This window comes from Canariomyces notabilis (assembly GCF_033297395.1).
Source record: "Canariomyces notabilis strain CBS 508.74 unplaced genomic scaffold N656scaffold_22, whole genome shotgun sequence".
NCBI classification, from domain to species: domain Eukaryota; kingdom Fungi; phylum Ascomycota; class Sordariomycetes; order Sordariales; family Chaetomiaceae; genus Canariomyces; species Canariomyces notabilis.
This window is the reverse complement of record NW_027041844.1, coordinates 365,103-377,769: the sequence shown is the minus strand read 5'-3', so window position 1 is coordinate 377,769 and position 12,667 is coordinate 365,103. Positions and strand designations below refer to the sequence as shown.

Here is a 12,667-nt window from a genome sequence, read left to right as displayed (position 1 = left end):
CCGTTTACCTACAGCACGAAACATCGCGTCACAGCTTTCTACCACTGAACCCGCCATCGCTAGTCCTACTACGATCGTCCCGCTTCTTCTTCTGGCAGGATGTCGACCGCTGCTCGTCGCCGCCTCATGCGCGACTTCAAGGTACGAGACCCGGCCCATACAACCGCTGCCCTCTGAAGCATCCGCGATGCTAACATGTTCGCCGTATAGCGCATGCAGACCGATCCGCCTGCCGGTGTTTCTGCCTCCCCCGTGCCCGATAATGTCATGACTTGGTGAGAGCTTCGATCCCGATATCGGCCCGCCGGGCACCCTCACGCGACGACTAACAGGTAACTCATCAGGAATGCCGTCATCATCGGTCCCGCGGATACGCCCTTCGAGGACGGAACCTTCAGGCTCGTGATGCACTTTGAAGAACAATATCCCAACAAGCCGCCGTCGGTTAAGTTCATTAGCCAAATGTTTCACCCGAACGTCTACGCAACCGGCGAGCTCTGCCTCGATATCCTTCAAAACCGTTGGAGTCCGACGTACGACGTCGCAGCAGTGCTTACGAGCATTCAAAGGTTGGTATACCGGCCGGCAGTGCCGACCTCCTGAGCAGCGCCTGTGGGGTGTATGATGGCTGACGCTTGCTAATCCACAGTCTCCTAAACGACCCAAACACTGGATCGCCTGCCAATGTTGAAGCCTCCAACCTTTACAAAGATAACCGCAAGGAGTATACCAAGAGGGTGAGAGAGACGGTGGAGAAGAGCTGGGAGGATAATCTTTGACACAGTAGTTGCACCCGGGTATGATATTCGGTAGCAGCAAGGGATCTGGCATGAGCAGGATGATATCACGAGCGCAAGGCAGGGGCACGCAACCACTCTCTAGGCCCGGAGTTCTCGGTGTTTGGGCCAACCTCATCAGCATTCGGAAGGCGCTTTTTCACTTTCCTTTCTTCTGGTTTCTTTGTTCTGGCGTTGGCAGCGCAATACTCTCTCGGCTCGCTTTGGCCTCTGTTGGAGTCTGGGTTTGATATGCGGAGGGAAGCGGGTCGGTTGGAGTTCAGGCCCACGTCGTAGTTGTAGACATGCCTGTTCTTCGTAATTTGACTAGGTAGATGCATCTGCAGCTATTCACATGGCAGTTTACGCACCACTCTGCGTCTTTATATGCACCGTACACTGGATTAGGAGTTTACTCAGGACCTGGCAGTTTGGTGGTGGAAGACAAGGAGCTTACCACAGATGGACGAGGCTTCGTTCAAGTATCGTACGAAGTACCTTGCGCGGGGCCATTAACTAACGCTTCGGAGCCGCGGAAGAAGCGATGCGGTGTGTCCCCACTTGCATGAATCTCAATGCAGCCCATTGCCTGCTGCAATCAGCCGGCAGAGCAGGGTCTGGTCAGGCATGACAATTGCCATGAAACACACCTCAGCCTACAACTCATTTACAGCGCGAACCAGCGCGTCGTTCCTCGGCCTAAAGTATAGTTCGCCAGAGGGCAGCGACGTGACGACTTGGGTAGTCGGATGTGTAAAGGGGGCCAAAGCAAAAGAAAGGGACACGAAAACAAGCACACCAGCTTCTTAAAACCACGCACAGTGGCCTCGGTCTTTTTGTTTTTATGTATTATTTGCGCTAGACTTCCTCTTTCTACCTAACCTAACCCCTGACACCGCCCAGGAACCCCCCACTTGGTCCTAACACTCTTCTAGGATTCGGCTTAGACATCAGCATCTCGGTCCCTTGTTTCAGCAGTCAACCTGCCTAAACTTTCTGCTGCGACAGGGCCAAACGGTGCGGTGCCGGGTTCCCATTATTTTCCTCCGTTACAGAGAGACAGACAAGAACGTTACTTGCACACGGCGCACGCTCCGCTGAGAATCCCAACTGTCGACTTGCGGCTGTACCTTCGCTCCCGCCGACATCGCCGTCCGCCCTGTCTACTTTGGATCTGCGCCCGTCCTTATTCTTCATGAGTTTGCGCTCCCCGGGAGCGCGGGAAGCGGATTGCCATCATGTCCAACGCAAATAGCATCAAGGTTGTGGCTCGGTTCCGCCCGCAAAATCGGGTTGAAATCGAGTCGGGCGGCCAGCCCATCGTCAGGTTTGATGGACAGGATACATGCACCATCGATGTGAGTTGTCTCTCGGCCTGCCCGCATGAGGAAATGCCTACTAATCTAGCCGTCCCCTCTAGTCCAAAGAAGCCCAAGGTACTTTCACCTTTGACCGCGTGTTCGACATGTCATGCAAGCAGTCCGATATCTTCAATTTCTCCATCAAGTCAACCGTCGACGACATCCTTAACGGTTACAATGGCACCGTCTTCGCCTACGGCCAGACAGGCGCCGGCAAGTCATACACCATGATGGGCACAAGCATAGATGACGAAGAAGGGAGGGGCGTCATCCCTCGAATAGTAGAACAGATCTTTACAAACATTCTGTCCAGCGCGGCGAACATTGAGTATACAGTCCGGGTGAGCTACATGGAGATCTACATGGAGAGAATTCGCGATCTTCTGGCGCCACAGAACGACAACTTGCCGGTCCACGAGGAGAAGAACCGCGGCGTCTACGTCAAAGGCCTGCTTGAGATCTACGTCTCGAGCGTCCAGGAGGTATTCGAGGTTATGAGAAGGGGAGGCAATGCGAGAGCGGTCGCCGCAACCAACATGAACCAGGAATCCTCGCGCTCGCACTCCATCTTCGTCATCACCATTACTCAGAAGAACGTGGAGACGGGGTCGGCAAAGAGCGGCCAGCTATTCCTGGTCGATTTGGCAGGCAGCGAGAAGGTTGGCAAGACGGGCGCAAGCGGTCAGACGCTCGAGGAAGCGAAGAAGATCAACAAGAGCTTGAGCGCCCTGGGAATGGTCATCAACGCGCTCACAGACGGGAAATCTTCGCACATCCCCTACCGAGACTCGAAGCTCACCCGTATCCTCCAAGAATCCTTGGGTGGCAACAGCCGGACAACACTCATTATCAACTGTTCGCCCAGCAGTTATAACGATGCCGAGACGCTAAGTACGCTGCGCTTCGGTATGCGGGCAAAGTCGATCAAGAACAAGGCCAAGGTCAACGCGGAACTCAGTCCTGCGGAGCTCAAGTCGATGCTCGCCAAGGCCAAGACGCAGATCACCACCTTTGAGAATTACATCGTCAGTTTGGAAGGTGAGGTCCAGCTGTGGCGTGCCGGTGAAACTGTGCCAAAGGAAAAATGGGTGCCACCTCTTTCGGCAGATGGCGTATCGGGAGCAAAAGCCGAATCAAGACCAAACCGACCCTCGACGCCATCCCGGCTACTGCCGGACAGGACTGGGGCTGAGACGCCGGCGACTATGGAAAGGGCTGGAACACCGAGCTTACCCCTGGATAAGGACGAACGGGAGGAATTCCTGCGCCGGGAAAACGAGCTCCAAGACCAGCTTGCTGAGAAGGAGTCGCAAGCAGCGAATATGGAAAGGCAGCTGCGGGAGACGAAAGAGGAGCTTGCCGTTCTCAAAGAACATGATGCCAAGCTCGGAAAAGACAATGAAAGGCTCATCAGTGAATCGAACGAGTTCAAGATGCAGCTGGAGAGGCTAGCGTTCGAAAATAAGGAGGCTCAGATTACCATGGACGGCCTGAAGGATGCGAACTCGGAGCTCACAGCAGAACTAGATGAGCTTAAGCAGCAGATGCTCGACATGAAGATGAGCGCCAAGGAGACCAGCGCAGTTCTGGACGAAAAGGAGAAGAAGAAGGCGGAGAGGATGGCCAAGATGATGGCCGGGTTCGACCTTAGCGGGGACGTATTTAGCGACAACGAGAGATCGGTTGCCGACGCGATCGCGCAAGTAGATGCCCTCTACGAACTCAGTTCTACGGGCGATCCTATTCCACCCGACGACCTCAAGGCGCTGAAGGAGAAGCTGCTCGAAACGCAGGGCTTTGTGCGACAGGCCGAGCTATCAGCATTCAGCACGGCATCGAGCGAAGCCGAAGCCCGCAAGCGCGCCGAACTTGAAGCTCGGCTCGAGGCGCTCCAGCTGGAGCACGAGGATATCCTTTCACGCAACCTAGACGAGACAGATAAGGAAGAAGTCAAGGCGCTCCTAGCCAAGACGCTGTCAGACAAGTCAAACACGCAGGTCGAGCTCGTCGAGGGGCTCAAGGCCGACCTCGCCGTCCGCACGCAGGAGAACGAGCGACTCAAGGCGCTCGTTGACGACCTGCAGCGCCGCGTCAAGTCCAACGGGGCGGTGCCCATGGCCAACGGCAAGACAGTGCAGCAGCAGCTGGCCGAGTTTGACGTCATGAAGAAGAGCCTCATGCGGGATCTGCAAAACCGATGCGAGCGCGTTGTCGAGCTCGAGATCTCGCTCGACGAGACGCGGGAGCAATACAACAATGTGCTCCGCAGCAGCAACAACCGCGCGCAGCAGAAGAAAATGGCCTTCCTTGAGCGCAACCTCGAGCAGCTGACGCAGGTGCAGCGGCAGCTGGTCGAGCAGAACTCGGCACTCAAAAAGGAGGTGGCCATCGCGGAGCGCAAGCTGATTGCGCGCAACGAGCGCATCCAGAGCCTGGAGAGCCTCCTGCAGGAGAGCCAGGAGAAGATGGCGCAGGCTAATCACAAGTTTGTCCTACCCTTTGTTCCCCTTTTTCTTTAATCCTTTCATAATCCTTTATGTCCCTTCATGTAGAGCATTCACTGATTACCCTGCGTCAACAGGTTCGAAGTGCAGCTCGCGGCTGTCAAGGACCGCCTCGAAGCGGCCAAAGCCGGCAGCACCCGCGGCCTTGGTTCGCCCACAGGCCTCGGCGGCTTCAACATTGGCAGCCGCATTGCCAAGCCGCTCCGTGGCGGTGGCGAGACCGCCGCTCCTTCGCACCCCACCATCGCGAGCCTGCAAAACCCGCCCGAGAATAAGAGGTCGAGCTGGTTCTTCCAGAAGTCGTGAGTGAGGTGCGATGGTTTGGAGGACAAGCATGTCGTTCTTTGACATGACATTCTCCCGCACCCTTTGCCTGTATTTGGTTGGTTGCTTGTGACGGACAGACATATCGTGCCCAGGTCGAGGTCGAGTTGTGAGAAGGGCCAAAGCCGGGACGCTCCCGGCCCTTTCCTCCCTTATTTTCTTGTTCCTTGTTCCTTTCGTCAACCAAGTCAGGGTATACCAGGGAGTGCGGCTATGATGGAACGGGAGCTGGCTAGGTGGACGTGGGCAATACGGGTCATTCAGCATCCTGTGAGTGTCTTTGTCTGATTTTCCTCGTTTGATTTGAGGCGAGTCGGCCTGAAAGAGGCATACTACTACCCTGATATGTCTCCTGTGTTAAGACCGAGGAGGATTCATCTGTGGTGTGGTGGTATTCATTGGTGGTGGTCCTGATCGCATTGCAGTAACGCGATGCAGGACCGCCAGACGTGACGTGTGGACGAGATTATGGCGACCTCTGCATAAGACGGGAGACATGGGGTAAGGAGAGGAGTTCTTGTATGTTTGATCATGTTTGCCAGCCCATACGGATCACAGACAGGGTCGGGTGACTAGAGTTGAGGCCAGAGGAGAAATACCAAGTAGACAAAGCAATTCAGTTTGCTAAGATCTTGCTTTGCTACGGGTGTCAAATCTTGGTTGAATGGGTGTGATAGGTTGATGTATTTTACTTATCTTTGCTGGGCTATCCGACGGTACGATGCCTGACTAAGGTAAATAGAAAGGGTTCATACAAAGCTATGGAATACAGATGCCCATCATATGATGCCTTAAATATTGGAAACGTACGCCCCGTTCTCGCCTACTACATACGCAGGAACGCTCTGGTCCCTGTTGAGACGGTGCTCGTCTTCTCAACAGCAACCAATCCCCCACCGTCCATACCTCACGCATATCCCTCCCAGCCGTCAGAGAGGGAGGGAAGCAGCGCTGGCCACTGGCTCGATTTAGTAAGAGCACTTAGAGGAGCCGTCGCACGTCTTGTAGACGACGAACAGCTGAGCGACCAGCACGACGGCCATGACGACGTAGGCGGCCGTCTCGATCGCGAACAGCTTGATGCGCAGCACGTAGATGCGCATCCAGCTGGCAAAGCTAACGGTGCGCAGGGCGTCGACGACCGAGGCAAAGCCGCGCCCGCTGACCACCTCGGGCTCGACGCGCCCGCCAAAGGAGCGGTCAAAGGGCACGACCGTGTCCTCGTCGGCGGGCAGCAGCGACGCCTGCACCCGCGTGAGCGCCGTCATCGCGGGGATCACCAGTAGCACCTGCAAGCCCAGCGCAAAGCCAGCCACGCAGATGGCCTTGGCCGCGTCGGAGCCGCTCATGGCCGGGCTCGTGGCATCGCCGTCGCCGTTCGGTGGGGGGACGAGATCAGAGATGGCACGGTCAGAGAGGCCGATCGCCATGGCGAGGAAGTACGGGGCGAGAACGGCAATATGCGCGGCGGACCAGAGAGCAAAGATCGGTAGCGCCGTGGCGATGTACGTCTTGCGCGCGGACGGGATGCGGCTGAAGAAGGACTTGGCGCTCGGCGGGGTGATGACGACGTGCGTCCAGGCGGTGGACAGCGGGGACAGGACGAGCAGGGCGAGGAGGTGGGCGACGCGCGTCGGCATGAATGGGAGAGCGGTGAAGAAGAACATCGTGATCAGAGTCAGCAGGCCGAGGACGACGGCAGGGCCAAAACCGCGGAAGTTGGAGGACCAGCCGCCGAAGGACCTCAGCAGGCGGTTGGTGGCGCGCAGAGACGAGGTCACAGGCTTGGCGGGCTCGATGGAGAGAACCGGGAGGATGTCATTGTCCTTGGGAGCGGATTCTTCGTTCAGCGGCACGGCCGTGTAGGCGGGCAGAGGGTCTTCCACCGCGGCGAGCGTGGGGTAGATGCGGCCGAAGGTGTAGGCGAACTGGGGTAGTTAAGTTAGTAGTGTGCCTAGGCTTTTGAAGCATATCTGAACGAATACTCACAATCAGAAAAATCGGCAGAAAGAGCAGAAAGTCGCCGAGGATAAAGTACATGGCCACAGGAGGAAGCTTGAAATTAGACGGCACATCGCCCTCAGCGAAGCGCTTGGCGAGCGCCCCGCCGACGGTGACGGTGGTGAGCATTTTGGCGAAGGTAAGGAAGAAGGAGAGAATGCAGGAACGAGAAGGATAAAGTTCTGATAGGGAATGCAGACAAAGGACCGAAAGAACCTGATGACGCTGATCAGGAAGCTGGCAGTTGGGTCTTGGTGACAGCCTTACCGAACAGAAGCACCATCCAGGATGGAACAGCAAATAAGGCGGGTGGAACGGGACGCCTGCAACTTATAAGTCGGGGTAGTGCAGGTTCAGGTGGCGCCGAGGGGGCGGCTGCCTGACACAAGGCCCCTGCAGGGGACGGGTCAGCTCAGCACTGCCCCAATGCGATCCGCTCCGGCGCTAGCTGAGTGAGGTCGGTGCGCTGGTGCCCGAATTCCGAACCTCAGCATTGAACCCTCTGACAAAGAGCAACCAAGAGACGCCTGTGTCATATCCCCAACCCTGACAACTAGGCTATCACATCGAAAACCGAGAATTTGCGATCACTGTGCAGGTGGAGGAATCAGAACGGTGATGAACTGTAAGGTACTACGGGCAGTTGATACCGTGACATGTAAGACGGAAAGATCGTGGCATGGCCGCACTTGCCGAGCTCAACCTTAGGTGACCGCTTCCTAAATCTCAGTACTAGTGCACACTGGGAGCCTGGGAGGCACTGTCCTACAGTAGCCTCCTGCGTTCCAACCACGGTACTTCGACCTGGCACGACATGTGTTAGTGTGGCCAAAATTTTGTATGCAAAAATCATCCTCTCGACTACCCTTCTTAACAGAACCTCGGGTCGGATGTGTCACTGTATGCAAATCCCAAAGTCGAAAAGACTCCTAAGTCTCGAAGAATGGATCCATCGTGATCTACACCCTTCCCTAACCTGACCGTCGACGACAAAACGTCGAGAGCCTCGCGAGTTCAATCCATCATCATCATTCATGGATAAAACACACGGCCCGACCCTGAAGCAAAGGGTTATGCCGTAGTTTTCGAGCGTCCAATGGCTTCAAGAGGCTCCGGCTCGGATCCTGTGGCCCAAGGCGGACTGTCAATCCATGCATGTTGCGGGATTGGGTGCAGTTGCACAGACGGCTACTGTAAAATTGGAGTCTTGGACAGTTCAGCCTCGCTGACAGCCCAGCTTCCTGTTGCCCGTTGGCTCTTCTTCCTTCATATGCAGTTAAAGGGCACTATCTTGCCTCGGTTTCTCGGCACGTCACTTCCCACTTAGGACTCTCTAGAATCATCTGTCACTCAACATGGCACGCGTCATTGATTTCGAGCAAGTCTGCGTGCGGTGCAGAGCCCTCAACTTCGATGATGCGCGCTGGGGAGGATTTGAGAGCTCCCTGACCCACGACGGCGAGCCGCAATTGGAGTTTGCGAACAGCGACGGCATACGGGATTCTGAACTTGTCTATCACGGGCGGTTACAGTCTGCTGACAGCGACCATGTACGGGCTTTTGAACTTGACTATCACCTTGAAGACAGATTCCCTGACCTGCCCATCTTGAGCGAATCATCAGCCAACGGTTGTCAATCTTGCGACTTCATCAAGGCAGCAATCTTGTCCAGGGACTCTATCAAGCACATTACGGATTACCTGGGGCCCAGTGCAACATTTGACTTTGAAGTATCCCTTGAATACTGGTGGCAGGGCTTTGACCGCGACTACATGATAGAGAAGGAGCGTCAAGGGCTTAGTCTATTAGCCATTCGTCTGGCTTTTGAAGGTCCGTTAGTGCTGCTCGTGGCGGCAATAACGCTTGCTAACAGGGTAATAGTGGGAGGAAACAAGGAGGATGTGAATATCTTATGCCTCATCGAAACTGACAGAGGTTCGTGTCTCACGCTTAGGACCTGTTCTGTTGCACCAATGGAGAGGATCTTCTTACACTCAATATCAGGAGAAGCTAGCCGATGGCTGCGACTTCAACCGCCTACACCACAGCCTTTGGACGAGGAAGTAGTACGCTGGATGCGCTCCAGGGTGGATGATTGCCTCAAACATGAACACTCCAAGTCTTGTTCGGGCTTCTGTCCGGACAGACTCCTTGACGTAAGCCAGGAGCCGGCAAGACTTGTCATGAAGGATTCCGGGGAGATAAAGTCAACCAGCCCACGGTATGCAGCATTGACTTACTGTTGGGGTTCCCAAAAGGAGTCGCAACATCAGCTCAGAACCGATAAAAGCACGCTGCCGCTTCGGTGCAAGGGAATTCTTGATTCAGAGATGACACCGGTCTTAAGAGACGCCGTTCGGGTGACCAGAGCATTGTCAATTCCATACCTCTGGATCGACTGTCTCTGCGCTCTGCAGGATGTGGATGATCCCTCCGACTGGAATAGACAATGTTGGCACATGGACGAGATTTATGGATGTGCAGAGGTTACAATCCGCCCGCTTGCCTCTGGCTCCTGCCTCGAGGGCTTCCTGACTCTTTCCTCCCTGCCTACTATATGCGTTCCTTTCCAATCGAGCGTGAACGACAAGAAGCGCGGATCGTACAAGATTAGCGTTTCCTTTGTTACGAAAAACGTTTCGTACCTTAAGGATGGTGGCATATGGATGGCTTTTGAGCAAGAGCATAGAAGTCTGTGGAAGACACGCGGCTGGACGTTGCAGGAGTATGCCTTATCAGCCCGAGTCCTCAGTTTCGGACGAGCCATGGTCCTGTTTGACTGCCCTGCATTCCACCAGCAGTATGGCTGCTCAGGACTTAAAAGTCCGGATGGACGAGACTTCCGGATCGGCCTCAGTCAAGCTCTTCAAACCTCAACTAAGCCCAGCCTTCACCAAGCGTGGAACAATGCTGTGATACGGTCTGCGTCTACGCGCACGAGAGGATTTTCGAAGTTGACCGACATTTTACCCGCCCTATCAGGCCAAGCCAAGGTGTACAAGAACTTCTTCAACGCTCACGAGAGCGACTACGTGGCAGGTCTGTGGAGACAGAGTCTCGCACAAGGGCTGATGTGGAGATCAGATTTTGCCTGGTTTGAATGGGACAGATTGGAAAGCTCATCGCTCAGAGATTTTCTTTGCCGCTTGGCTTCTCCGCAGCCGTACATTGCGCCTTCATGGAGCTGGGCATCAGCCAAACAGGATGCGGAGAACGAAGTGCTCACCAGCGGTTTTCTGTACGATCATTCAGCGCATCCGAAGGCCCGTCTTGATGCGTGGACGGAACCTCTATCGAAAAACAATCCGTTTGGCAGGCTGCGAGATGGCAGCGGACTGCTTCGGATAAGAGCGCCAGCTTGTCAAATCTCCAAGCAAATGACCCTGGAGAAACCAGATGAATGGTGGAAGTCCGAGTCGTGGGTGTTGAAAGTTGATGAATACAATCTGGTTGACTGTTACTTCGACTGGAAATTATCTTCTGGGGCGGAAGTAACGGAAGCTGGTGTTGAAATGATTGCGATTGGGAAGTGCAAGGGAGAGGAGGCTGCCGGAGTTGAGTACCGTGGGGGTGCTCAGGAGACTGATAGTGGCGACGGGGGCGAGGAGGATGAGGTTGACGTTGTTTACGGCCTCTTGATACACCCCTCGCCAAATAACGATGGCAAGTATCTTCGTGTCGGGATTTTCATAACAGATTATAGAAGGAGCCATGGGTATAGATACTTCGACAGCTGCCCATGTAAAGAAGTTGAAGTGCTCTGAGACCTAGGGATAAACAGCTACAAGATTCTGCTGGCGATACTCATCCTACTTGACTGTAGAGATATGCTTAATTCGTCCTCTTTATGACTACCCATAACAAACTGATCCTTCAGTCTAAGGTTGTCTTATAACCGCCACTACTTACCTATCATAGTCCAACATGTACTCAAAGCGTCCCCCAACAGGAAGAGATCGCATCTAATAAAATTAGCCTGTGAGTACTGCTCTATTACGCAATATCGTGATGGTGTTATAGTCACGTCTTCCCGTTCTCACGATCTACTATATACCTAACAGGTATGTAGAGACCTTTCAAAGAAGCTGGCTTTATAGACCGGAATCATTGATCGACACGACCAACCCTAACCCTTTTAAAACAAGATGCAAGCGTCATGGTGATATCAACGTTAGGTAACGAATGACGGGAGGAACTATATAGCATGAGGGGGAGAAAGATGTTGTAGATTACACTGGTTAACGTCTTACTCTTGCCAGTACGGGCCTAGTCACTAGAGTTACCACCGGACACTGCAATTAATTCAAACACCTCAAGGAAGATTAAGAAGAGAGGAATCGAAGAAACATGCCAGGGCAGCTCCTTCAAGTATTCACTTACATAACCGTGGCATTGAATCGCGCCCTTGCGTACCTGGACCGTGGAGTTCACTATGCCAGCGGATACCTCCTGTACTGCTGCTTGCGTGGGCTCAAGCCCCAGACTCACACCAGGCCATGCAAAACCAAGGAAGGCCGTATCTACTCGCCCAGTGTTGTGGTGACGGGTGCTAGCGAAGGCAAGGACTAAGAATCAGCTATCCCCTAGGCCTCATATCATACTAAGTACCCGTACTGACCGGTACAAGGCATCGGCCTCGCAACCTCTGTGCGCCTCGCGGCAAAAGGCTACACTGTCTTTGCAACCGCTAAGAACGACTCGGAGCTCACCAAGATCAAATCCGCCGTGGCCAACCTGCCGCCCATGACCGAAGGCGGGAGCATCCACCCGGCCATCATGGACGTGCTGTCGCACGACAGCATCTCGCACTGCCTCTCCCACATCGAGTCGGTGCTGGCAAGCGACCCGCCCGAGGTCCACAGGCCGCTGGTCGGCGTGGTCAACAACGCGGGCTACTGCATGATCTCGCCCATGGAGCTGACGCCTGACTCCGAGGTGCGGCGCATCTTTGAGCTCGACTTTTGGGCCTACATCGCCGTCGTGCGCGCGTTTCTGCCTATCATCAAGCGGAACAAGGGCCGGTTTTTGAATGTGGGCAGTTATGGTGGTTATGTAAACCCGCCGATGTGGGCTCCGTATTGTGCGCTCAAGGCGGCTGTGGAGGGTATGACGAGGGCTTGGAGGTTGGAGCTTATGCCTTTTGGTGTTGGTGAGTGTCTCTCTCAGTTCTCTTTTTACCGGGTTTATATCGAGTCGCAACGCAATGCGAAGCTAACGGCTCGCAAGGGATGACCACCATTCGACCTGGATGGACCAGGTCTGGCGGGGTCGGCCCGAAGCTTCGTGATGCGTGGAACAACTACTTCGATAGCCTGGCGAAAGGAGCTGTTGGCGTCGACAGCTTTGGGAATGTGATCAGGGCGGAGGGACAAATTCCGGAAGCGGAGGCGAGGGTTTATCGGCCAATGCTAGAGAAGTGGTAAGTTGGGAGAATGCAAAATTCCTCTCGTTTCTAGCCCGATTGTGTGTTCCAGAGGGTGAGCTGACTCTCACAGGTATAAGCTCACTTCGCTGGCTGCTGATGGCGCCGCTCAGCCGGCTGAGGCGGTTGCGGAAACCGTCCATGACGCGCTCTCGGACCGGTTCCTGCAGCCATACTACACTGCCGGATACGATGCGCTGCTCGGGCAGATGGCGAGGGATCTGGTTCCGGAGAGCATCTATGAGTACAACATGGGCAAGACGTTTGGCTCGCTGTGAG

At 54.7% G+C, this 12,667-nt stretch overlaps 5 protein-coding genes across 5 annotated transcripts; 4 read left to right on the top strand and 1 right to left on the bottom strand.

Moving 5' to 3' along the window:
* Window positions 1-99: 99 nt before the first annotated feature.
* Window positions 100-779, top strand: N656DRAFT_800536 (ubiquitin-conjugating enzyme; the record flags this gene model as incomplete). The annotated part of the gene is made up of 4 exons (XM_064818023.1): window positions 100-141; window positions 211-275; window positions 345-569; window positions 650-779. 4 exons carry the CDS (start codon window positions 100-102, stop codon window positions 777-779), a joined length of 462 nt encoding a protein of 153 aa, XP_064667536.1.
* Window positions 780-2,014: 1,235 nt separating this feature from the next.
* On the top strand, window positions 2,015-4,947 carry N656DRAFT_800535 (kinesin-domain-containing protein; the record flags this gene model as incomplete). The annotated part of the gene is made up of 3 exons (XM_064818022.1): window positions 2,015-2,134; window positions 2,197-4,622; window positions 4,719-4,947. The coding sequence occupies 3 exons, from the start codon at window positions 2,015-2,017 to the stop codon at window positions 4,945-4,947; spliced, it is 2,775 nt and encodes a 924-aa protein (XP_064667535.1).
* A 658-nt stretch (window positions 4,948-5,605) lies between these two features.
* N656DRAFT_736941 (uncharacterized protein) lies at window positions 5,606-7,204 on the bottom strand. The gene is made up of 2 exons (XM_064812737.1): window positions 6,955-7,204; window positions 5,606-6,893 (listed from the first exon to the last, which is right to left on the bottom strand). Exons 1-2 carry the CDS (start codon window positions 7,093-7,095, stop codon window positions 5,934-5,936), a joined length of 1,101 nt encoding a protein of 366 aa, XP_064667534.1. The 5' UTR covers window positions 7,096-7,204; the 3' UTR covers window positions 5,606-5,933.
* A 1,945-nt stretch (window positions 7,205-9,149) lies between these two features.
* Window positions 9,150-9,461, top strand: N656DRAFT_758539 (heterokaryon incompatibility; the record flags this gene model as incomplete). The annotated part of the gene is made up of 1 exon (XM_064813180.1): window positions 9,150-9,461. A coding segment is annotated over one exon (312 nt), but the record flags the coding sequence as incomplete, so codon positions are not given.
* Window positions 9,462-11,257: 1,796 nt separating this feature from the next.
* On the top strand, window positions 11,258-12,580 carry N656DRAFT_782417 (NAD(P)-binding protein). Its single transcript, XM_064815761.1, has 2 exons — window positions 11,258-11,515; window positions 11,585-12,580. The coding sequence occupies exons 1-2, from the start codon at window positions 11,314-11,316 to the stop codon at window positions 12,196-12,198; spliced, it is 816 nt and encodes a 271-aa protein (XP_064667532.1). The 5' UTR covers window positions 11,258-11,313; the 3' UTR covers window positions 12,199-12,580.
* Window positions 12,581-12,667: the final 87 nt, after the last annotated feature.